We start from the raw sequence: 26825 nt of genomic DNA on the forward strand, positions 1-26825 counted from the left end.
ACTTGAAACGGTGAGACGCTGCCGCCTCGAAGCACAGATCGCCGTCAGGCGCCGTGGGCCGTCCTTACGGCGACACTACCAGACCAAAATCTCTCATCAGCCGTTAAAATTTTTACCAAAAACCAGCTGAATTTATCGAATGGTGTCCACTCAGTTGTGCCTTACAGTTTTGAAAAAAATTTGATCAAACAAAGCAGCAGTCTCTGAGCCATTCCTAAACAATGAAAAAATCGACGAGTGGGCCACTCCTCACTCAAAGACTGCCCACAGGCGAATGACGTAACCGACAGGCGTGAAAAAACTCTCGCATGCCCACGAGGGTTCAAGCATGTCTGATGTAATCACACGTGATTCAAATCCATATGGTTTTTGAAAAAAATAATAAGGTCGGATACTTTTCTAATAGACCTCGTATGTTACTGGGTTAATGTTTGTCTTTCCCTGTTCTCTCTAGGTTTTCCTCGGACACTGGCACAGGCTCAGGCCCTGAACAATATCTGTCAACTGGACTTGGTCATTAGCCTCAACATTCCGTATGAGACCTTGAGGGAGCGACTGAGTGACCGCTGGATCCACCCTGCCAGTGGGAGAGTCTATAACATGGGATTCAACCCGCCAAAAGTGGAGGTCTGAAAATTAGGCATTGACACTTGCGGTGACGCAAGTTTAATGATTCTGTCAGCTCATAATTCTGTTTGTGTCATGCTTTGAGTAACTGATTAATCAAAATGAAATGAAAACTACTGTTTTAGTTGTTGCACCTCTTTGACCTTATATACGAGGTCTGTTAGAAAAGTATGGACTCCGAAAAATGATCCCCACCTCTTCCACCATTCAGAAGATTCAGACGGCTTTCGTTGGCTTTTCAGTCATGTGACTATCCGAGAAATTGTGGAAGAGGTGGGCATGTCACAGCATGTCCTGTGAGACTTCAACACAGAAGTGCTTTTGCTCCACCGTCAGAAGCTTCAGGAAAGAATTTCACCGCCACTCTTTTCATGGCCAAATCTTCTTTCACAGTGGAATGTACCGAAAAAGTGCTGATGTCCACCTCTTCCGCAATTTCTCGGATAGTCACAGGACGGTCCCGCATCACCACAGCATTCACTTTGGAAATGATCTGGTCATTTCAGCATGTTGATGGCCGACCGGAGTGTGGCTCGCTCTCCACCGTTGTGCGGCCATCTTTAAACTGGTTGTACCGCTCCTTAATCTGTGTGATGCCCATAGGATCGTCACCGAAAGCCGTCTGAATCGTCCGAAAGGTTTCCACCTGGCTGTCGCCCAGTTTCTGGCAAAATTTGATGCAGTCGCGCTGCTCCAGTCATTCCGCCATTTTCTTTGAAATGAAAATCCGACGAGAGACAACACCGTCCTCACACAAAGGCTGCTTACCAGCAAATGACGCAATCAACAGGCATGAAAAAAATCACGCATGCGCACGAAGGTTCAAGGTTGGCTCATGCAAGCACACGTGATTCAAATCCATCAGGTTTTTGCAAAAAATAAAAAGGTCGGATACTTTTCTAACAGACCTCGTATATATAATATTAGATCTTCTCTAATTTATACAGGGCCAGAATTATACATCCAGCCTTAAATATATAAATCTTTTATTAAGTGGTGCTGAAGGTTCTAAAATGTCTTTTAAAGTGACAAGGCCAAGGCGTATGATCTCCTCTTTAGTGGTCATGATTGACTACAACTGGTAGTTTCTTTTTGCCACCATAAAAAAGATGTGTTTGGCAGCGCTCATTGGACTGAACAATGGGACAGTCCAAGGAACTCAGTGAAGATCTAAGAAGGAGAATTGTAGATTTCCACAAGCTGGGAAGGTCTCTCTGAGCCACTTCTAAACAAATGCAGATTCCAAGATCATTAGTTCTAACAATTGTACATACCAAAGTACAAGTTAGTTGACTGTGTCACCGCCTTGCCAAAGTCTGGAGTCTGCAGTGAAATTGCAAAATGTGAACTCTTAAATATTTTAAAAATGTGCAATTACAGTGTTCTTGACCACTAATTGTGTAAGTGTAGCTGACTTGGCATTTGATGTATTTGACACCCAACCAGGCTCTTGGAAGAATTGTGCTACTGCCACAATAATATTTTTCACACTGCCAAAGTAAACCTTAAGCTTTTGTCTTCAAAACAAAGTACATTTCTCGACTTGATGATGTAAATCTCTATTTTGATGCATTGGATATCTGTGGACTGCGACACCCGCATAAGTGCTTTAAGTCGCTCTGCTCTGCATTTAGTATTTTTAGTATCTTCTGGAGGGCAGTTATGTCCTGGATTTTACTTCCTCCCCGAAGCTAGCAGGGATTCCATGTTTTCCCTCAGCAGGGTGGATGCTTGTTAAAATGAGGAATTGGAACCAGATGAAGAATTATCTCCTTCCTCAAAAAGCTACACTCTTACACAACAAAGTGTTTTTTTATTTCACTGTACCAAGTGACCATACCAAAAAAGTGTCAACAACTGTACAATAAAACAACTGGAGTGGTTTGAACTTTCCAGTGATCTACAAAGCTCCCCGCTGATAGAGCCTTATTGACTACCACACAGCTGCAACGTAATACAACCCCTGGCAATAATTATGGAATCACCGGCCTCGGAGGATGTTCATTCAGTTGTTTAATTTTGTAGAAAAAAGCAGATCACAGACATGACACAAAACTAAAGTCATTTCAAATGGCAACTTTCTGGCTTTAAGAAACACTATAAGAAATCAAGAAAAAAAATTGTGGCAGTAACGGTTACTTTTTTAGACCAAGCAGAGGGAAAAAAAAAATATGGAATCACTCAATTCTGAGGAATAAATTATGGAATCACCCTGTAAATTTTCATCCCCAAAACTAACACCTGCATCATATCAGATCTGCTCGTTAGTCTGCATCTAAAAAGGAGTGATCACACCTTGGAGAGCTGTTGCACCAAGTGGACTGACATGAATCATGGCTCCAACACGAGAGATGTCAATTGAAACAAAGGAGAGGACTATCAAACTCTTAAAAGAGGGTAAATCATCACGCAATGTTGCAAAAGATGTTGGTTGTTCACAGTCAGCTGTGTCTAAACTCTGGACCAAATACAAACAACATGGGAAGGTTGTTAAAGGCAAACATACTGGTAGACCAAGGAAGACATCAAAGTGTCAAGACAGAAAACTTAAAGCAGTATGTCTCAAAAATCGAAAATGCACAACAAAACAAATGAGGAACGAATGGGAGGAAACTGGAGTCAACGTTTGTGACCGAACTGTAAGAAATTGCCTAAAGGAAATGGGATTTACATACAGAAAACCTAAACGAAAGCCATCATTAACACCTAAATAGAAAAAAACAAGGATACAATGGGCTAAGGAAAAGCAATCGTGGACTGTGGATGTCTGGATGAAAGTCATATTCAATGATGAATCTCTAATCTGCAATGGGCAAGGTGATGATGCTGGAACTTTTGTTTGGTGCCGTTCCAATGAGATTTATAAAGATGACTGCCTGAAGAGAACATGTAAATTTCCACAGTCATTTCTTAATAACATTTACATTTACTCTGATGGACTACCCAGCAGTGGGGAATAAGTTTCATTACACTAGAAGTCTTTCAGAAAGCGCTGTAACTAGGTTTAAGGATATGATTCCTTCTTTATGTTCTCTAATGCCATATACCAACACAGTGCAGAGTAGCTACCTAAACTCTGTAAGGGAGATAGAGTATCTCGTCAATAGTTTTACATCCTCATTGAAGACAACTTTGGATGCTGTAGCTCCTCTGAAAAAGAGAGCTTTAAATCAGAAGTGTCTGACTCCGTGGTATAACTCACAAACTCGTAGCTTAAAGCAGATAACCCGTAAGTTGGAGAGGAAATGGCGTCTCACTAATTTAGAAGATCTTCACTTAGCCTGGAAAAAGAGTCTGTTGCTCTATAAAAAAAGCCCTCCGTAAAGCTAGGACATCTTTCTACTCATCACTAATTGAAGAAAATAAGAACAACCCCAGGTTTCTTTTCAGCACTGTAGCCAGGCTGACAAAGAGTCAGAGCTCTATTGAGCTGAGTATTCCATTAACTTTAACTAGTAATGACTTCATGACTTTCTTTGCTAACAAAATTTTAACTATTAGAGAAAAAATTACTCATAACCATCCCAAAGACGTATCGTTATCTTTGGCTGCTTTCAGTGATGCCGGTATTTGGTTAGACTCTTTCTCTCAGATTGTTCTGTCTGAGTTATTTTCATTAGTTACTTCATCCAAACCATCAACATGTTTATTAGACCCCATTCCTACCAGGCTGCTCAAGGAAGCCCTACCATTATTTAATGCTTCGATCTTAAATATGATCAATCTATCTTTGTTAGTTGGCTATGTACCACAGGCTTTTAAGGTGGCAGTAATTAAACCATTACTTAAAAAGCCATCACTTGACCCAGCTATCTTAGCTAATTATAGGCCAATCTCCAACCTTCCTTTTCTCTCAAAAATTCTTGAAAGGGTAGTTGTAAAACAGCTAACTGATCATCTGCAGAGGAATGGTCTATTTGAAGAGTTTCAGTCAGGTTTTAGAATTCATCATAGTACAGAAACAGCATTAGTGAAGGTTACAAATGATCTTCTTATGGCCTCGGACAGTGGACTCATCTCTGTGCTTGTTCTGTTCGACCTCAGTGCTGCTTTTGATACTGTTGACCATAAAATTTTATTACAGAGATTAGAGCATGCCATAGATATTAAAGGCACTGTGCTGCGGTGGTTTGAATCATATTTGTCTAATAGATTACAATTTGTTCATGTAAATGGGGAATCTTCTTCACAGACTAAAGTTAATTATGGAGTTCCACAAGGTTCTGTGCTAGGACCAATTTTATTCACTTTATACATGCTTCCCATAGGCAGTATTATTAGACGGTATTGCTTAAATTTTCATTGTTACGCAGATGATACCCAGCTTTATCTATCCATGAAGCCAGAGGACACACACCAATTAGCTAAACTGCAGGATTGTCTTACAGACATAAAGACATGGATGACCTCTAATTTCCTGCTTTTAAACTCAGATAAAACTGAAGTTATTGTACTTGGCCCCACAAATCTTAGAAACATGGTGTCTAACCAGATCCTTACTCTGGATGGCATTACCCTGACCTCTAGTAATACTGTGAGAAATCTTGGAGTCATTTTTGATCAGGATATGTCATTCAAAGCGCATATTAAACAAATATGTAGGACTGCTTTTTGCATTTACGCAATATCTCTAAAATCAGAAAGGTCTTGTCTCAGAGTGATGCTGAAAAACTAATTCATGCATTTATTTCCTCTAGGCTGGACTATTGTAATTCATTATTATCAGGTTGTCCTAAAAGTTCCCTAAAAAGCCTTCAGTTAATTCAAAATGCTGCAGCTAGAGTACTGACGGGGACTAGAAGGAGAGAGCATATCTCACCCATATTGGCCTCTCTTCATTGGCTTCCTGTTAATTCTAGAATAGAATTTAAAACTCTTCTTTTTACTTATAAGGTTTTGAATAATCAGGTCCCATCTTATCTTAGGGACCTCGTAGTACCATATCACCCCAATAGAGCGCTTCGCTCTCAGACTGCAAGCTTACTTGTAGTTCCTAGGGTTTGTAAGAGTAGAATGGGAGGCAGAGCCTTCAGCTTTCAGGCTCCTCTCCTGTGGAACCAGCTCCCAATTCAGATCAGGGAGACAGACACCCTCTCTACTTTTAAGATTAGGCTTAAAACTTTCCTTTTTGCTAAAGCTTATAGTTAGGGCTGGATCAGGTGACCCTGAACCATCCCTTAGTTATGCTGCTATAGACGTAGACTGCTGGGGGGTTCCCATGATGCACTGTTTCTTTCTCTTTTTGCTCTGTATGCACCACTCTGCATTTAATCATTAGTGATCGATCTCTGCTCCCCTCCACAGCATGTCTTTTTCCTGGTTCTCTCCCTCAGCCCCAACCAGTCCCAGCAGAAGACTGCCCCTCCCTGAGCCTGGTTCTGCTGGAGGTTTCTTCCTGTTAAAAGGGAGTTTTTCCTTCCCACTGTAGCCAAGTGCTTGCTCACAGGGGGTCGTTTTGACCGTTGGGGTTTTACATAATTATTGTATGGCCTTGCCTTACAATATAAAGCGCCTTGGGGCAACTGTTTGTTGTGATTTGGCGCTATATAAAAAAATTGATTGATTGATTGATGATATGGGGCTGCAAGTCAGGTAAAGGCACTGGGGAGATGGCTGTCATTACATCATCAATAAATGCACAAGTTTACGTTGATATTTTGGACACTTTTCTTATCCCATCAATTGAAAGGATGTTTGGGGATGATGAAATCATTTTTCAAGATGATAATGCATCTTGCCATAGACCAAAAACTGTGAAAACATTCCTTGCAAAAAGACACATAGGGTCAATGTCATGGCCTGCAAATAGTCCGGATCTTAATCCAATTGAAAATCTTTGGTGGAAGTTGAAGAAAATGGTCCATGACAAGGCTCCAACCTGCAAAGCTGATCTGGCAACAGCAATCAGAAAAAGTTGGAGCCAGATTGATGAAGAGTACTGTTTGTCACTCATTAAGTCCATGCCTCAGAGACTGCAAGCTGTTATAAAAGCAAGAGGTGGTGCAACAAAATACTAGTGATGTGTTGGAGCGTTCTTTTGTTTTTCATGATTCCATAATTTTTTCCTCAGAATTGAGTGAGTCCATATTTTTTTTTCCCTCTGCTTGTTCTAAAAAAGTAACCGTTACTGACTGCCACAATTTTTTTTTCCTGATTTCTTATAGTGTTTCTTAAAGCCAGAAAGTTGCCATTTGAAATGACTTTAGTTTTGTGTCATGTCTGTGATCTGCTTTTCTACAAAATTAAACAACTGAATGAACATCCTCCGAGGCCGGTGATTCCATAGTTTTTGCCAGGGGTTGTATTATACGTCTGATATTATAGTATAATCAGTTGTACTTGAAACATAAAGTGTTGTAGCAGCAAGAACTGTTGAGGAAAACACTGGGGTGGAGCTTGACAAAGACAATTTATTTATACAGCACCGTTCATGATAAAATTACAAAATGCTTTACAAGAATAACAAAAAATGGAGAAAAAAACAGGAATTGAAACACAGCAGTTACTGATTAGAAGCAGTCCTTACAAATGCACCTTGAACTTCTCTTTAAAAGTTTCAGCAGTGTCCACAGATCTTAAATGTAACAGCTGTGCATTCCAGAGTTTGTGACCCACAACCTCAAAAGTGCAGTCTCCTTTGATTTCAGTGTGTAATAGGTCAGCACAGTCTCATTTGAACCCTGTGTGATTTCTCAGGATTTGACCACTTATGGGGACAGCCGCTCCCGTTGCGCAATATATACTCAGCATAACTTCACACGGAAAAATGGTGTACTGTTTTGTTTTTGGCTGCAATCACTGAAGCAGTCGCGAAAAGGGCAGTTTTTTCCCGGTTCCCTGTGGAGACAGGAAGACGAGGCAAATGGGAGATGTCGTGTTAGCCTACACAGCTACCTTGAATACTTGTAATAATAATAATAATAATAATAATAATAATTACTTTCATTTATCAACTAAACAAAAAACCTTGAAAGTAATCACCATATTTACTGTTATTGCATTTAAACTGTTTATAGTTGAACACATTAAAACAAAAACTGGCCTGTCAAAAACTAAAACAAAACCTTGAAAGTAACCACCATATTATTACACTCATTCATTCATTCATCTTCTACCGCTTAGTCCAATTAAGGGTCGTGGGGGGCTGGAGCCTATCCCAGCAGTAAAAGAGCGCAAGGCGGGGTACACCCTGGACAGGACGCCAGTCTCCGTAGGTGTGGGTGTGTCTGTGTTTGTTTGTCTATTATTACATTTATCCTGTTTATAGTTGAAACACATAAAAAACTGGCCTGTCAAAAACTAAACAAAGAACCTTGAAAGTAATCACCATATTTATCATTATTACATTTATCCTGTTTATAGTTGAAACACATCTAAACAAAACCGGGCCTGTCAAGAAACTAAACAAACAAAAACAAAACCTTGAAAGTAATCACCATGTTTATCATATTACATTCATCCTGTCTATAGTTGAAACACATTTAAACAAAAATGGGCCTGTCAAGAAACTAAACATGCAAAGAACCTTGAAAGTAATCACCATATTTATCAATATTATATTTATCCTGTTTATAGTTGTTTATGTTTGTTTATTTACGTGTGTTTTTCCTCAATTTCTTTGGCACATGGACATAAGAACCACCTGTGTCCATGTGTTACGACCGACAGACACTGCTGCACCACCGAAAACAAACAAGCAACACCGTAAAATCATGAGCTGCAAGAGACACTGCGTGGTTTGGACTACTACGGCAACCAGACCCCCAACCCCCCCAAACCGCGGCCTTGCCTGAAGCCGGTGGCCGACAGAGGGGGCACCGCAAGCGGTGCGCGCGACTACAGAAACATGGCAAGCGGGCTGGAGTTCGTGCTAGGCTAACAACAAAACCAACTCGACCAGCTCTCCCATCCATCCTGCTCTCCAATGTCTGCTCCCTGGAGAATAAACTAGACTGCATCCGACTTCAGAGAACCACAAGACGAGAATCTGGAGACTGTTGCATCTTTGTCTTCACAGAAACGTGGCTGAGTGACAGAGTTCCCGACGCCGCCATTCAGTTAGACGGACTAGCCTCATTTCGAGCCGACAGAAACTTAGCCCTGTGCGATAAGACTCGCGGTGGAGGACTGTGTCTACATCAACACAGAATGGTGCAAGAACTCTGTACTAGTCTCCAGTCACTGTTCATCTCTGGTGGAGTTCATGGTTGTCAGATGCAGACCTTTTTATCTCCCGAGGGAATTCACCACAGTGCTGATCATCAGCATTTACATCCCACCCGCCGCCAACGCTAAAGACGCGCTCTGTAAGCTGTACAGCTCTATCAGCGGACTGGAAAACACACCCCGACGGACTGGTTATTGTTGCTGGAGATTTCAACTATGTGAATCTCAAGTCAGTTCTCCCTAAATTCCACCAACATGTGAACTTTGCAACGAGAGGAGCGAACGCACTGGACCTCATTTATACGAACGTTCCCAGCGCGTACCGGGCAGAGCCCCGCACTCACCTCGGATACTCAGATCACATCTCTGTTATGCTGATTCCAGCATACAGACCGCTCGTCAGACGCTCAAAACCGGTTCTGAAGCAGGTAAGAACCTGGCCATCAGGAGCCATCTCTGCTGTCCAGGACTGCTTTGAGCACACTGACTGGCAAATGTTTAGGGAGGCTGCAACCTACAGTAACACCATAGACTTGGAGGAGTACACTTCATCTGTGACCGGCTACATCAGCAAGTGCATAGATGATGTGACTGTCTCCAAGACCATCATCGCATGTCCCAGTCAGAAGCCGTGGATGACTGCAGAGGTGCATGCTCTGCTGAAGGCTAGAGACTCTGCCTTCAAAGCAGGAGACAAGGCAGCTCTAAAAAAAAGCAAGGGCCAAACTGTCCCGGGCCATCAGAGAGGCAAAGCGCGCATATGGTCAGAGCATCCACAGCCACTTCAGAGAAAGCGGGGACACACGGCGCATGTGGCAGGGCATCCAGGCCATCACCAACTACAGGGAAACACCACCTGCCTGTGACAGTGATGCCTCCCTTCCAGATGCGCTGAATGACTTCTGCGCTCGGTTTGAGACACAGAACAGTGTGGCAGCGAGGAAGACCACCCCTCCTCCTGACGACCAGGTGTTGTGCCTTACAGCAGCTGACGTGAGGAAAACTCTACGCAGAGTTGACCCACGGAAAGCTGCTGGACCAGACAACATTCCTGGTAGAGTGCTCAGGGAATGTGCAGACCAGCTAACAGATGTCTGCACTGACATCTTCAACATCTCCCTGAGCAGTGCCACCATCCCAACGTGTCTCTAGGCAACCACCATCATACCTGTGCCAAAGAAGTCTTCAGTGTCCTGCTTCAATGACTACCATTCTGTCGCACTCACATCCATCATCATGAAGTGCTTCGAGAGGCTTGTCATGAAGCACATCAAGACCCTGCTGCCTCCTTCACTAGACCCTCTGCAGTTTGCGTACCATCCCAACCGCTCAACGGACGACGCCATATCCACCACCCTTCACCTGGCGCTCACCCACCTGGACAACAGAGACACTTATGTTCAAATGCTGTTCATAGACTTTAGTTCAGCATTCAACACAATCATTCCCCAGCACCTGATCAGGAAGCTGAACCTACTGGGCCTGAACATTTCCCTCTGTAACTGGATCCTGGACTTCCTAACTGGGAGACCTCAGTCAGTGCGGATCGGACATAACACCTCCAGCACCACCATGCTGAGTACTGGGGCCCCCCAGGGCTGTGTGCTGAGTCCACTGCTGTTCACTTTGCTGACTCATGACTGTGCAGCAATGCACAGCTCGAACTACATCATCAAGTTTGCAGATGATACGACTGTGGTGGGTCTCATCAGCAAGAATGACGAGTCAGCATACAGAGAGGAAGTGCTACAGGTAATGGACTGGTGCAGAACCAACAACCTGTCTCTGAACGTAGACAAGACCAAAGAGATGGTTGTTGACTTCAGAAGGACAAGGCGTGATCACTCTCCACTGCACATCGACGGCTCTGCTGTGGAGATCGTCAAGAACACCACGTTTCTTGGAGTTCACCTGGCAGAGGCTCTCACCTGGTCCCTCAACACCAGCACCATAACCAAGAAAGCCCAGCAGCGTCTCTAGTTCCTGCGAAGGCTGAAGAAGGCACATCTCCCACCTCCCATCCTTACCACATTCTACAGAGGAACCATTGAGAGCGTCCTGAGCAGCTGTATCACTGCCTGGTGTGGGAACTGCACTGTATCGGATCGCAAGTCCCTGCAGCGAGTAGTGAGGATGGCTGAGAAGATCATCAGCGTCTCTCTTCCCACCATCACAGATATTTACACCACACGCTACATCCGCAAAGCAACCAGTATTGTGGATGATCACACACACCCCTCACACTCAGTCTTCACCCTCCTACCGTCTGGAAAAAGGTACCAAAGCGTCCGGGCCCTCACGTCCAGACTGTGCAGCAGCTTCTTTCCCCAAATAATCAGACTCCTCAACAATCAGAGTCTGGTCTGAACAGTCACACATACGAGGTCTGTTAGAAAACTATCCGACCTTTTTATTTTTTTAAAAAACGACATGGATTTGTATCATGTGCGCTTGCATTTGCCAAGCTTGAACATCAGCACTTTTGCGGCACATTCCACTCTTACAGGAGATTTTGTAATGAAAGACGTCCGTGTTGGAAGTCTCACAGGAAAAGTTGTGACATGCCCAGCTGTTACACAATTTCTCGGATACTCACTCGACTGAAAAGCCACCGAAAGCCGTCTGAATCTTCCGAATGGTTTCCAACACGGATGTGCTTTTTGTTGTGCGCCATTAGCGGCTCTGTCCCGACGCGTGAATTCCTCCGCATGTCTTTCATTACAAAATCTCCTGTAAGAGTGGAATGTGCCGCAAAAGTGCTGATGTACACCTCTTCTGCAATTTCTCTGGTAGTCAGACGACGTCCTGGATCAACACAGCCTTCACTTTGGAAATGATCTGGTCGTTTCAGCCTGTCGATGGCCGCTCAGAGCACGGCGCGCTCTCCGCCGGTGTGGGCTGTCTTTAATCCGGTTGTAATGGTCCTTAATCTGTGTGACGCCCAGAGTATCATCACCGAAAGCCATCTGAATCTTCCGAATGGTTTCCACCTGGCTGTCTCTCACAGTTTCTGGAAAAATTTGATTCAGCGCTGCTCCAATCGCTCAGCCATTTCCCTGACAATGAAAATCCAACGAGGGGGGTGGACCAGTGCTCACTGCCCACAGGCGAATGACGCAACCGACAGGCGTGAAAAAACTCACGCATGCGCAACAAAGGTTCAAGCTTGGCTGATGCAAGCGCACATGATTCAAATCCATATAGTTTTTTTTTTTTAAAAAAAGGTTGGATAGTTTTCTAACAGACCTCATATTTCAGTGACTGGACTGAACACACACATACATATATATACACACACACACACACACACACATCTTTTAAGAGTGCAATGCTTATGGTCAATAACTGCTGCTATGCTTTTCATTTTATAAAAAATGGTCACAACCGCACTTTACTGCTTACCTGTATTTATTATGGTTTATCGTGATAAACCATAATAATATTCTTTGTAGCAACTTTGGTCCTGGAGGAACGTTGTTTCGTTTCACTGTGTATATGGTTGAAATGACAATAAAACTACTTGAACTTGAACCAGTTGAAACACATTTAAACAAAAACGGGCCTGTCAAGAAACTAAACAAACAAAACCTTGAAAGTAATCACCATGTTTATCATTATTACATTTATCCTGTCTATAGTTGAAACACATTTAAAGAAAAATGGGCCTGTCAAGAAACTAAACAAAGAACCTCGAAAGTAATCACCATGTTTATCATTATTATATTTATCCTGTCTATATAGTTGAAACACATTTAAACAAAAACGGGCCTGTCAAGAAACTAAACAAAGAACCTTGAACGTAATCAACATATGTGCCATCAATACATTTAAACTGTATATACAACCCCTGGCAAAAATTATGGAATCACCGGCCTCGGAGGATGTTCATTCAGTTGTTTAATTTTGTAGAAAAGCAGATCACAGACATGACACAAAACTAAAGTCATTTCAAATGGCAACTTTCTGGCTTTAAGAAACACTATAAGAAATCAGGAAAAAAAAATTGTGGCAGTCAGTCACGGTTACTTTTTTAGAACAAACAGAGGGAAAAAAATATGGACTCACTCAATTCTGAGGAAAAAATTATGGAATCATGAAAAACAAAAGAACGCTCCAACACAACACTAGTATTTTGTTGCACCACCTCTGGCTTTTATAACAGCTTGCAGTCTCTGAGGCATGGACTTAATGAGTGACAAACAGTACTCTTCATCAATCTGGCTCCAACTTTTTCTGATTGCTGTTGCCAGATCAGCTTTGCAGGTTGGAGCCTTGTCATGGACCATTTTCTTCAACTTCCACCAAAGATTTTCAATTGGATTAAGATCCGGACTATTTGTAGGCCATGACATTGACCCTATGTGTCTTTTTGCAAGGAATGTTTTCACAGTTTTTGCTCTATGGCAAGATGCATTATCATCTTGAAAAATGATTTCATCATGCCCAAACATCCTTTCAATTGATGGGATAAGAAAAGTGTCCAAAACATCAACGTAAACTTGTGTATTTATTGATGATGTAATGACAGCCATCTCCCCAGTGCCTTTACCTGACATGCAGCCCCATATCATCAATGACTGTGGAAATTTACATGTTCTCTTCAGGCAGTCATCTTTATAAATTTAATTGGAACGGCACCAAACAAAAGTTCCAGCATCATCACCTTGCCCAATGCAGATTCGAGATTCATCACTGAATATGACTTTCATCCAGTCATCCACAGTCCACAATTGCTTTTCCTTAGCCCATTGTAACCTTGTTTTTTTCTGTTTAGGTGTTAATGATGGCTTTCGTTTAGCTTTTCTGTATGTAAATCCCATTTCCTTTAAGCAGTTTCTTAAAGTTCGGTCACAGACGTTGACTCCAGTTTCCTCCCATTCGTTCCTCATTTGTTTTGTTGTGCATTTTCGATTTTTGAGACATATTGCTTTAAGTTTTCTGTCTTGACGTTGTGATGTCTTCCTTGGTCTACCAGTATGTTTGCCTTTAACAACCTTCCCATGTTGTTTGTATTTGGTCCAGAGTTTAGACACAGCTGACTGTGAACAACTAACATCTTTTGCAACATTGCGTGATGATTTACCCTCTTTTAAGAGTTTGATAATTCTCTCCTTTTTTTCAATTGACATCTCTCGTGTTGGAGCCATGATTTATGTCAGTCCACTTGGTGCAACAGCTCTCCAAGGTGTGATCACTCCTTTTTAGATGCAGACTAACGAGCAGATCTGATTTGATGCAGGTGTTAATTTTGGGGATGAAAATTTACAGGGTGATTCCATAATTTATTCCTCAGAATTGAGTGAGTCCATATTTTTTTCCCTCTGCTTGGTCTAAAAAAGTAACCGTTACTGACTGCCACAATTATTTTTCCTGATTTCTTATAGTGTTTCTTAAAGCCAGAAAGTTGCCATTTGAAATGACTTTAGTTTTGTGTCATGTCTGTGATCTGCTTTTTTTCTACAAAATTAAACAACTGAATGAACATCCTCCGAGGCCGGTGATTCCATAATTATTGCCAGGGTTTGTAGTTGAAATACTGTACATTGATGTAAAATTGTAGCAGAAAAAAAATCTCTTAAAGCCAAATTACCTTGTTACAAAATTGGTGAATAACATTAATACTTGCATAAAGTCATGCACATAAATGTTTATCACTCAAAGCTCAAATTAGCGACCCTCTGGTTGCTATACTACATCTCCAGCCCCTGGACGACTGACCATTTCATTGTATTTTAAAGCAAAATGTTGGAATCTGGCCAAAAGATACTTAGATCTAAAAATCATAAAAAGGGGTACCTAATCCAAAAATATTTTGAACCACTAATTATAGAATAATGTGGTCCTAACAGTGTGGTTGTTTCATAATCACCTGGTAGTAGGTTCAAAGCCCACCTGTGGCTACTCTAACCCTACGGTAACGAGCTATAAATAAGGGCGATAAGCGGTTGGCGATTGTCGCTTGATGGGCATTTCTGAGGCTTGACCATCTTATGGTTACTTGGGATTAATGTGCACAATGTTTCATGATAGATTATAAAGGATGGGAAAACCTGACAGTGTCACTGTGAACCTTTTCCTCCATGCTTGACTGCTTAAGTTCACTTGATTTGTTTCAGTCCAGCGTCTTTCACAGTGACATTACTGTATCACTAGTTAGCATGCTAACATTGTTGTAAGATGTCTTGTAAATCACTTAAGCAGCGTTACCTGGTTACCGAAACAACATTTTTAGATTTAGAAGTGTTTATTTCTTGCTAACGTTTACAAAATATCTGAGGACAAAACTGCCAAACATATTATATTTATAGAAAAATACTGTTCCAGAGAGTTTTCCGTCATCTTGGTGTATTTTGTTTGAACAAGCAGCCAGCTGCCTTTTTACTCTAACTGGCATTCACCATGTTGCATTGCTCAGTATTTGGAGAAAATTGACTTCTGGTCTATTTTGGCTCTGCCTAGCTGGCGGCATAATGATCATTGTCTCTTGTCTCTGATTGAAAATGAAGTCATCTCTTTGCCTCTGTTTCTTGCTGTGGTTTGTAGCTAATGTGGCCTTAGGGTTACATACCCCTAAATTCCAGTAGATGCTACTGCGCTGTGGCTTCTGTAGCTCACTGAAGCCATTCTAGACTCTCGTAATGTTTGTTTTTCCATTTTGGAGAATACACACCAAGTCTGTTTTTGGCAGATGCTGCTTCTAGTATACCTCTGACCAGGAAGCACTCACATGCATTCCTGTCATCATGACAATACGATGTATTTGTAATAACTTACAAAGATCCATCCCCTGCTCTTTGACGTGTGTTGTTCAGATCTTGTCTGTTAGGCATAAAAGTGGAAGAATACAGGCACAATAAAGTATGAAATATCAGCATTAAACATGGTGAAAAAATGCATGTAACTCTTCAGAGTACTCACCCATTGTAGGAGCACACAATTAAAGGAAAAATGACCAAATCAACAAGTAACAAATGCTGACTGTGGCATCTGAAGCCATAAGCATGATGGATCAAAAAATCCGACATATATCCTTCTACGCGTGTCCGTTTTGAAGCCTGTATGACAATTTAATAGATCCCGCGTGTCCGTTTTGAAGCCTGTATGACAATTTAATAGATCCTTCTGATGTTTGCAGTTATCTGCCCCTTGAAGCTCTTGATGCAAAAACTGAACATTTCACTGCTTGTTTCCATATAAACCCTGGGTGAGTGTTACTTTTAACTCTAGGGGTGTTGATCTCTTAATTTAATTACTGTATTGTGCTTGTGCTGTTTTATAAGAGCTCGTCAGACACGTCAGACCATTCAAATGGAGTGCCCCTCTAGTTTAAGCATTTCTCTATTGGAATGTGCATTATTGAAGTCTTCAGTCCATTTTGTTGATTTCAGTTGTGGCACATTGTTGCACGTTTGATCTTGTTGTGTTGCCGCCAGGGCAAGGATGACATCACTGGTGAGCCCCTGATTCAACATGATGATGACAAGCCAGAAGCTGTGATGGCCAGACTGAGGCACTACAAGGACGTGGCCAAACCGGTCATCGACTTATACAAGTCAGTAAATGTTCACCTTTCAGCAGCAGCAGCAGGTGTCATTGTGTGTTCATGGGTCCCACCACCACACGATGTTGATGCTAACGTCAGTGTACTTCACACAGCAGGCGATTGTTGGTGTCAGACACCTACAGATCCAGTGGAAATAGTCCATGCGGTTTAAGCAAGGCGTTGGAGTAGAGCAGACAAAAAATACCTTGCTCCAGGCATTACTTGGATTTGCCTGATTTTGGCATACTGACAGAAGTTCCTGAATCTTGTTGTCTCTCCTTTTAGACATTTTTGCGAGTATTGGCATCTTCATGTAACTGTCACTTCTTATTTAGTCTTAATCATACCATCAAACCTTTCTAGCTCTACTCTCTAGGAAGTGGATCTAGGTCCAAGAACGTTTGTCGGCTGTAAGTAGGTAGAGGCTGAGCCGTTCATTTCTTAACCTGAACATTGAGTGGTGATTTGCTGAGCTTTCAGTATTCTCCATCATTGTGACCTAGGTGTCGAGCAAGCATGTTGACGTTGGAGGTAAAAATTATTTTCGCCACCCACAAAGCAATGCTTAATCACCAAGTACCATATGATATAAAAGAAGACCAACTCAAATGCTTTTGTTGATACTTGTGTGCAACAACTGCATCATTTCTGATAGATTGCAGCACCCTCTGCTGGTCATAGTTGAAAGGCTTGTTTAACCTGCGTTGAGTTTCTCATTGGGCTTAAACTCTGTCACTGTCACGAGATCTGTCACCAGAACATATTTTGGCGTTGGGGCATGAGGTCAGTTCATTGCATAGCACCACCTGCTGGTTGTACATGACTGTCGCGGGTGTGTGTGTTTTTTGTCTTCTTCACCAGCTTTGAAGAAAATCTTGGGGAGGTGTCTACCTTTTCTTCTCTTTCTTTCTTTCTGTCTTTTCTTTTCTTAACTCTCAGAACGTTACTGTGACAGAGAGCCATTTATGTGATAGAAACATCATCAACACGTGCACTCACGCACTAAATCCTCCGGACAGCGGCCTGAACTGTTCACATGTAGGCTCAATCGAACATTATGTGGACTTCATACTTGGAAATCTATTTAATGTCCCATTCAGTCATAGATTGCATACAGATGAACTACATTTCTGTAGTGCTTTTCTATCCAGCAGATGCCTAAAGCGGTTTACACATATTCTTCCCCTGCAAAGGTATGTATCCTTTTTTACAACAAATGAGGCCCAAACAAATGTTTCTCAAGGTTACCACACAAGCCAAGCTAAGACTAACAGGATAACTTTGGTTTAGCCGTTTGATTGATGCATATTTCGTTGAGTGGGTGGTGGTTGGGTATGAGTATTAACCCTCTGGAGTCTTGGCTATTTGGGGGTGTTTTTGACTACTTTTGGTTTTAACTTCATCATTTACCATAAGAAAACTGTTTACCTGGCCTTGTTTGATGTCATGTTTTTCAGCACAACCTCACCTGTGATTTTACAGTTTTTCTTTCATTCTCACATACTGCATAAAAACAGTGACAGTGAATTCATCCCAAAACCTAAAATTTGAATCAGAAAAAAAATTTGGTTTTTTTTACTGTGAAAACCAGAAATATGTTTAATGAACCATTTTTATAACTTAGAATGCAAGTATAAATTGTAAATTTCAAAAATATGAGGTCTGTTAGAAAAGTATCCGACCTTATTATTTAAAAAAAAAAAACCATATGGATTTGAATCACGTGTGATTGTATCAGCCAAGCTTGAACCCTTGTGCGCATGCATGAGTTTTTTCATGCCTGTCGGTTGCGTCATTCGCCTGTGAGCAGGCTTTGAGTGAGGTGTGGTCCACCCCTCCCGTCTATTTTTTATTGCGAATAAATGTCTGAATGATTTGGAGCTTTGCTGCATCAGTTTTTTTCCAGAAACTGTGAGAGACCTCCAGGTGGACACCGTTCGAAAAATTAATATGGCTTTCAGGGACGATTTTATGGGGATTAAACAAATTACAGGGTGTTACTGCCGCTTTAAGGACGGCCCACAACTGCTGAGAGCGCGGCGTGCTCCCAGCCCCCATCGACAGGCTGACACCCCACTGGAACAACCAGATCATTTCCAACGTGAAAGCTTTGTTGATCCGGGACCTCATCTGACTTTCACAAAAAGGCAGAAGATGTGGACATCAGCACTTTTTCGGCACATTCCACCGTTACAGGAGTTTTTTTCATGGAAAGAAAAGCGGAGGGACGCGCCACGGCTCCGTTCATTACGCGGGACAAAACCACCTCGGTGTTGGTCTCTCAGGACGGCTTTCAGGTGGATTTCAGACGGATTCCGGTTGCTTTCCAGTCGTGTGAATATCCGATTGTGATTGTGCATGAGCTGGACATGCCAGAACATGCCCCGTGAGGCTTCATCACGGCGTTGCTTTGCGCCGAGCGGCTGCACCGCGACGCGCAGTGGAGCAGCTTCTCTTTCCATGACAAAAACTCCTGTAACAGTGAAATGTGCCGTTCATTTTTAAACTGGTCGCTGTCTTGATCCGGTATGTCGTCTGACTAGCACAGGAATTGTGAAAAGACATGGACATCAGCACTTTTTCCGGCACATTCCACCGTTACAGGAGTTTTTTTCATGGAAAGAAAAGCGGAGGGACGCGCCACGGAGCCGTTCATTACGCGGGACAAAACCACCTCGGTGTTGGTCTCTCAGGACAGCTTTCAGGTGGATTTCAGATGGATTCTGGTTGCTTTCCAGTCGTATGAATATCCGATTGTGATTGTGCATGAGCTGGACATGCCAGAACATGTCCCGTGAGGCTTCATCACAGCATTGCTTTGCGCCGAGCGGCTGCACCGCAACGCGCGGAACTCCTCCGCACGTCTGTCTTAATGTGCCAGAAAAAGTGCTGATGTCCACGTCTTTTCACAATTCCTGTGCTAGTCAGAGGACATACCGGATCAAGACAGCGTCCAGTTTAAAAATGAACGGCACATTTCACTGTTACAGGAGTTTTTGTCATGGAAAGAGAAGCTGCTCCGCCGAGCGGCTGCACCGCGACGCGCGTGATGAAGCCTCACAGGACATGTTCTGGCATGTCCAGCTCATGCACAATCACAATCGGATATTCACACGACTGGAAAGCAACCGGAATCCGTCTGAAATCCACCTGAAAGCTGTCCTGAGAGACCAACACCGAGGTGGTTTTGTCCCGCGTAATGAACGGAGCCGTGGCGCGTCCCTCCACTTTTCTTTCCATGAAAAAAACTCCTGTAACGGTGGAATGTGCCGGAAAAAGTGCTGATGTCCACATCTTCTGCCTTTTTGTGAAAGTCAGACGAGGTCCCGGATCAACAAAGCTTTCACGTTGGAAATGATCTGGTTGTTCAAGCGGGGTGTCAGCCTGTCGATGGGGGCTGGGAGCGCGCCGCGCTCTCAGCAGTTGTGGGCCATCCTTAAAGCGGCAGTAACACCCCGTAATCTGTTTAATCCCCATAAAATCGTCCCTGAAAGCCATATTAATTTTTCGAACGGTGTCCACCTGGAGGTCTCTCACAGTTTCTGGAAAAAAATTGATGCAGCAAAGCTCCAAATCATTCAGACATTTATTCGCAATAAAAAATAGACGTGAGGGGTGGACCACACCTCACTCAAAGCCTGCTCACAGGCGAATGACGCAACCGACAGGCATGAAAAAACTCACGCATGCGCACGAGGGTTCAAGCTTGTCTGACGCAATCACACGTGATTCAAATCCATATGGTTTTTAAAAAAAATAATAAGGTCGGATACTTTTCTAACAGACCTCGTATATGTAAACATGTAGCATAAACAAAGTTATATACATCAGTTCACATTAAAATGCAGGAAATACTTCAGGTGTTTTTTTGTGGCTATTTACATGCAATAAGATGCCACACAAATTATATTTGTGCCACTCAGAAAAAAAAAAATTCCTGTCCAGTGCATATCAGAAACCCCCAAATTTGTAGATATTCCACCTCAATATCCATGTGTAAGTAAGTGCCCTCAGCTGCTCCTTTGTTTGCACTCTGGGTCTCCACAGCAAATCTGAGGTGGATCTGCATGTTGAATTGGCACAGGTTTTATGCCGGATGCCCTTTCTGATGCAACTCCACATCACATGGAGAAATGTGGCAGGGGTGGGAATTGAACCGGGAACCTGCAGCACTGAAACCAAGCACACTAACCACTTCTCCACCACCCCTGCTCTCATTGTTTTGTTACCTTTTTATTGTTGCTGGTACAAACTGCCCTGATTGTGTTATTGGCCAAAAAAAAACAAACAAACTAAAAAAACAATAAAAAAGGTGTTTTGGACTTTGGGGGTGGAAGTCTCGAACTCCTGTGTTCTTCGCCCCTGGAGCCTGCTGACTGCTGGGGCAGTGTGTGTCTCCAACCTAGTGATGGGATGAACAACACTGGTGCGTCAACACTGTACCGAGCACACAAGAGTGAAACCCTGTATCGGTGCGCGTATCTTTAAGAAAAAAATCACGTGACCGATACAGGAACTGTGTCGTTCAACTGCGCCGTGCCAAATTGTGTTTATAAGGAAACAAACTGTATCGACATGTTGCGGATTTGTTGGATGGAGTTTTGCTGTTGGAGTTTTTCTTGCCCTCACCTTGTTCCACTGACTTCATGGATCGTTCAAAGACGTTTCCCCAGTCTGGAATAATTTTGATCTTTTGACGCCAAATAAGAAATCTTTTTCTCCTTTGGGCATTGTTTACTGTTATTTTTCCAATTAGATATGTTTGTACTCCTTTACAATACTGGAAGAATAACCAGAACATATATCCACACCTTTATCAACTCGCACTGAAATTTTTATGCTCACCATCTTCATCTATACCCTGTGAAAGAGTTGTTTCTAAGGCAGGGGAACTGGTGTGTAAGAGGAGAAATCGCCGTGGAGCAAAGACACTTCAGAAACCTTTGTTCCTCAATAAAAATGCATAAATGAATCTATTTTCAGTCTTTTATTTCGTATGCTTTAACACTTAACAAATTTCCATACACAAGTTACAAATTTTAACTCTGAATTTTATTACAAATTTGCTATATTTTACAAACCAACTCAGTTTAGCATTTACACAAACAAGGTTTTAAGCAAATTTTAAACTCTTCTCATGAACAGCTTAACTCAACACAAATTGAGCACATGAAATTATGCAATGATGAGATCATATTTTAAATAGAGGACTGGCGATTAACCATTTCACAGGCTGATGTTGCGTTTGCAGCACGGTAACATTTCCATCTTATTTACCTGCAATGATTTTATAACTACTGCAGGGGTCACTATTGAGCGACCATCACAGTGTCAACACAGTGCCGACACAGTTTGTGTAGTTTGTCAATACACTCCTTGAGGTATCATCATCCCATCACTACTCCAACCTGCTGTGCTCCAGGACTCAGTGCTGGAGCAGAAGCACATGAGACCTGCAGAAGATGGAACGACAAGCATGTGGTCCAATCCACTGGGCTGATTTCTGCGCACAGATCAGTGGAGCCACCTGCGTGAATTATTAATCATAATTCAAGTTATACTTGGCCTGTTAACAACATTTAAAAAGTGGTGTGGAGGTTGAAGTCTCCACATGCAACAAGCATTCAAAGGGAGACTCAGAGTGCAATGGATTGAGTGTTATGTCCACTTAATTAGGTCATGTGACTTTTTACATGGTGGAGCGTCGGTCGACTCCAGGGGGCTAAAAAGTATGACCGACATATTACCTTAGTAACTTTTGCACCATCATTGGACCTAATTTCATCAAGCTACCTGCTAATTACTGCTAAACCAGTGCTAATAATGCTAACATGTAAATTAAATAGTACTAACATGTCACTCAATGGAAATACTGGAGCACCGACTTGTTTTATGGTCTGTTAGTACAAGTAACCACACAGCAATCCATATTACTTCAGATATTATGGTCAGATCTATGGTAACAGAATTACAATCAGAGCAAATTTGCAATGGCGAAATAAAATACCACAGAATTACCCATTTGAAATAAAATGCTCAGAAAGGACAAATATTCAGTTCAACTTTGTTGAGTCCACGGCAGCTAGAAGCTACTGCTAGCAGGCCCCTCACTCCAGCACATAGCTGTTTTTCTTAACTTTGTGGCTTAAATATCTTAAGATGATGAGTTATATTAAGAAAATTTCACCCCCTGTACAGTTGCAATGAAGTGGAAAACTAGCAGTAGAGACCAAAACCATTTTTTGGTTCTGTTAATTTCTGCTGTAAAGTTGGACATGTTAACATGGGTGTCTATGGGAATTGACTAACTTTTCAATCAATCAATCAATCAACTTTTTTCTTGTATAGCGCCAAATCACAACAAACAGTTGCCCCAAGGCGCTCCACATTGCAAGGCAAGGCCATACAATAATTATGAAACACAGTCTACGTCTAAAGCAACATAACCAAGGGATGGTCCAGGGTCACCCGATCCAGCCCTAACTATAAGCCTTAGCGAAAAGGAAAGTTTTAAGCCTAATCTTAAAAGTAGAGAGGGTATCTGTCTCCCTGATCTGAATTGGGAGCTGGTTCCACAGGAGAGGAGCCTGAAAGCTGAAGGCTCTGCCTCCCATTCTACTCTTACAAACCCTAGGAACTACAAGTAAGCCCGCAGTCTGAGAGCGAAGCGCTCTAATGGGGTAATATGGTACTACGAGGTCCCTAAGATAAGATGGGACCTGATTATTCAAAACCTTATAAGTAAGAAGAAGAATTTTAAATTCTATTCTAGCATTAACAGGAAGCCAATGAAGGGAGGCCAACACGGGTGAGATATGCTCTCTCCTGCTAGTCCCCGTCAGTACTCTAGCTGCAGCATTCTGAACCAACTGAAGGCTTTTTAGGGAACTTTTAGGACAACCTGATAATAATGAATTACAATAGTCCAGCCTAGAGGAAATAAATGCATGAATTAGTTTTTCAGCATCACTCTGAGACAAGACCTTTCTGATTTTAGAGATATTGCGTAAATGCAAAAAGGCAGTCCTACATATTTGTTTAATATGCGCTTTGAATGACATATCCTGATCAAAAATAACTCCAAGATTTCTCACAGTATTACTAGAGATCAGGGAAATGCCATCCAGAGTAACGATCTGGTTAGACACCATGCTTCTAAGATTTGTGGGGCCAAGTACAATAACTTCAGTTTTATCTGAGTTTAAAAGCAGGAAATTAGAGGTCATCCATGTCTTTATGTCTGTAAGACAATCCTGCAGTTTAGCTAATTGGTGCGTATCCTCTGGCTTCATGGATGGATAAAGCTGGGTATCATCTGCGTAACAATGAAAATTTAAGCAATACCGTCTAATAATACTGCCCAAGGGAAGCATGTATAAAGTGAATAAAATTGGTCCTAGCACAGAACCTTGTGGAACTCCATAATTAACTTTAGTCTGTGAAGAAGATTCCCCATTTACATGAACAAACTGTAATCTATTAGACAAATATGATTCAAACCACCGCAGCGCAATGCCTTTAATACCTATGACATGCTCTAATCTCTGTAATAAAATTTTATGGTCAACAGTATCAAAAGCAGCACTGAGGTCCAACAGAACAAGCACAGAGATAAGTCCACTGTCCGAAGCCATAAGAAGATCATTTGTAACCTTCACTAATGCTGTTTCTGTACTATGATGAATTCTAAAACCTGACTGAAACTCTTCAAATAGACCATTCCTCTGCAGGTGATCAGTTAGCTGTTTTACAACTACCCTCTCAAGAATCTTTGAGAGAAAAGGAAGGTTGGAGATTGGCCTATAATTAGCTAAGATAGCTGGGTCAAGTGATGGCTTTTTAAGTAATGGTTTAATTACTGCCACCTTAAAGGCCTGTGGTACATAACCAACTAACAAAGATAGATTGATCATATTTAAGATTGAAGCATTAAATAATGGTAGGACTTCCTTGAGCAGCCTGGCAGGAATGGGGTCTAATAAGCATGTTGATGGTTTGGATGAAGTAACTAATGAAAATAACTCGGAGAGAAAGAGTCTAACCAAATACCGGCATCACTGAAAGCAGCCAAAGATAACGATACATCTTTGGGATGGTTATGAGTCATTTTTTCTCTAATAGTCAAAATTTTGTTAGCAAAGAAAGTCATGAAGTCATTACTAGTTAAAGTTAATGGAATACTCAGCTCAATAGAGCTCTGACTCTTTGTCAGCCTGGCTACAGTGCTGAAAAGAAACCTGGGGTTGTTCTTATTTTCTTCAATTAGTGATGAGTAGAAAGATGTCCTAGCTTCACGAAGGGCTTTCTTATAGAGCAACAAACTCTTTTTCCAGGCTAAGTGAAGATCTTCTAAATTAGTGAGACGCCATTTCCTCTCCAACTTACGGGTTATCTGCTTTAAGCTACGAGTTTGTGAGTTATACCACGGAGTCAGACACTTCTGATTTAAAGCTCTCTTTTTCAGAGGAGCTACAGCATCCAAAGTTGTCTTCAATGAGGATGTAAAACTATTGACGAGATACTCTAACTCCCTTACAGAGTTTAGGTAGCTACTCTGCTCTGTGTTGGTATATGACATTAGAGAACATAAAGAAGGAATCATATCCTTAAACCTAGTTACAGCGCTTTCTGAAAGACTTCTAGTGTAATGAAACTTATTCCCCACTGCAGGGTAGTCCATCAGGGTAAATGTAAATGTTATTAAAAAATGATCAGACAAAAGGGAGTTTCAGGGAATACTGTTAAGTCTTCTATTTCCATACCATAAGTCAGAACAAGATCTAAAATATGATTAAAGTGGTGGGTGGACTCATTTACTTTTTGAGCAAAGCCAACTGAGTCTAATAATAGATTAAATGCAGTGTTGAGGCTGTCATTCTCAGCATCTGTGTGGATGTTAAAATCGCCCACTATAATTATCTTATCTGAGCTAAGCACTAAGTCAGACAAAAGGTCTGAAAATTCACAGAGAAACTCACAGTAACGACCAGGTGGACGATAGATAATAACAAATAAAACTGGTTTTTTGGGACTTCCAATTTGGATGGACAAGACTAAGAGACAAGCTTTCAAATGAATTAAAGCTCTGTCTAGGTTTTTGATTAATTAATAAGCTGGAATGGAAGATTGCTGCTAATCCTCCGCCCCGGCCCGTGCTACGAGCATTCTGACAGTTAGTGTGACTCGGGGGTGTTGACTCATTTAAACTAACATATTCATCCTGCTGTAACCAAGTTTCTGTTAGGCAGAATAAATCAATACGTTGATCAATTATTATATCATTTACCAACAGGGACTTAGAAGAAAGAGACCTAATGTTTAATAGACCACATTTAACTGTTTTAGTCTGTGGTGCAATTGAAGGTGCTATATTATTTTTTCTTTTTGAATTTTTATGCTTAAATAGATTTTTTGCTAGTTATTGGTGGTCTGGGAGCAGGCACCGTCTCTACGGGGATGGGGTAATAGGGGGATGGCAGGGGGAGAGAAGCTGCAGAGAGGTGTATAAGACCACAGCTCTGCCTCCTGGTCCCAATGCTAGACAGTCACAGTTTGGAGGATCCCAAAAAATTGGCCAGATTTCTAGAAATGAGAGCTGCTCCCTCTAAAGTGGGATGGATGCCGTCTCTCCTAACAAGACCAGGTTTTCCCCAGAAGCTTTGCCAATTATCAATGAAGCCCACCTCATTTTTTGGACACCACTCAGACAGCCAGCAATTCAAGGAGAACATGCGGCTAAACATGTCACTCCCGGTCTGATTGGGGAGGGGCCCAGAGAAAACAACAGAGTCCGACATTGTTTTTGCAAAGTTACACACCGATTCAATGTTAATTTTAGTGACCTCCGATTGGCGTAACCGAGTGTCATTACTGCCGACGTGAATTACAATCTTACCAAATTTACGCTTAGCCTTAGCCAGCAATTTCAAATGTCCTTCGATGTCGCCTGCTCTGGCCCCCGGAAGACAATTGACAATGGTTGCTGGTGTCGCTAACTTCACATTTCTCAAAACAGAGTCGCCAATAACCAGAGTTTGATCCTCGGCGAGTGTATCGTCGAGTGGGGAAAAACGGTTAGAGATGTGAACGGGTTGACGGTGTACACGGGGCTTCTGTTTAGGGCTACGCTTCCTCCTCACAGTCACCCAGTCAGCCTGCCTTCCCGACTGCACGGGGTCTGCCAGGGGGGAACTAACGGCGGCTAAGCTACCTTGGTCCGCACCGACTACAGGGGCCTGGCTAGCTGTAGAATTTTCCACGGTGCGGAGCCGAGCCTCCAATTCGCCCAGCCTGGCCTCCAAAGCTACGAATAAGCTGCACTTATTACAAGTACCGTTACTGCTAAAAGAGGCCGAGGAATAACTAAACATTTCACACCCAGAGCAGAAAAGTACGGGAGAGACAGGAGAAGCCGCCATGCTAAAACGGCTAAGAGCTAGTAGCTACGCTAAGCTAGCGGATTCCCAAACAGGGAATCCGACACTAGACA

At 42.2% G+C, this 26825-nt stretch overlaps 1 protein-coding gene across 1 annotated transcript in view; it reads left to right on the forward strand.

Annotated features, from left to right (window-relative positions):
* LOC117518442 (adenylate kinase 4, mitochondrial-like) overlaps positions 1-26825 on the forward strand; it is a 48113-nt gene that overhangs the window by 17563 nt on the left and 3725 nt on the right. Inside the window, exons 3-4 of the mRNA XM_034179563.1 lie at positions 455-627; positions 16227-16345. Of these exons, the coding sequence (XP_034035454.1) occupies positions 455-627; positions 16227-16345 (292 nt within the window). The remainder of the gene's footprint in view (positions 1-454; positions 628-16226; positions 16346-26825) is intronic.

The sequence above is a fragment of the Thalassophryne amazonica genome, chromosome 10 (assembly GCF_902500255.1).
Source record: "Thalassophryne amazonica chromosome 10, fThaAma1.1, whole genome shotgun sequence".
Classification (NCBI taxonomy): Eukaryota; Metazoa; Chordata; class Actinopteri; order Batrachoidiformes; family Batrachoididae; genus Thalassophryne; species Thalassophryne amazonica.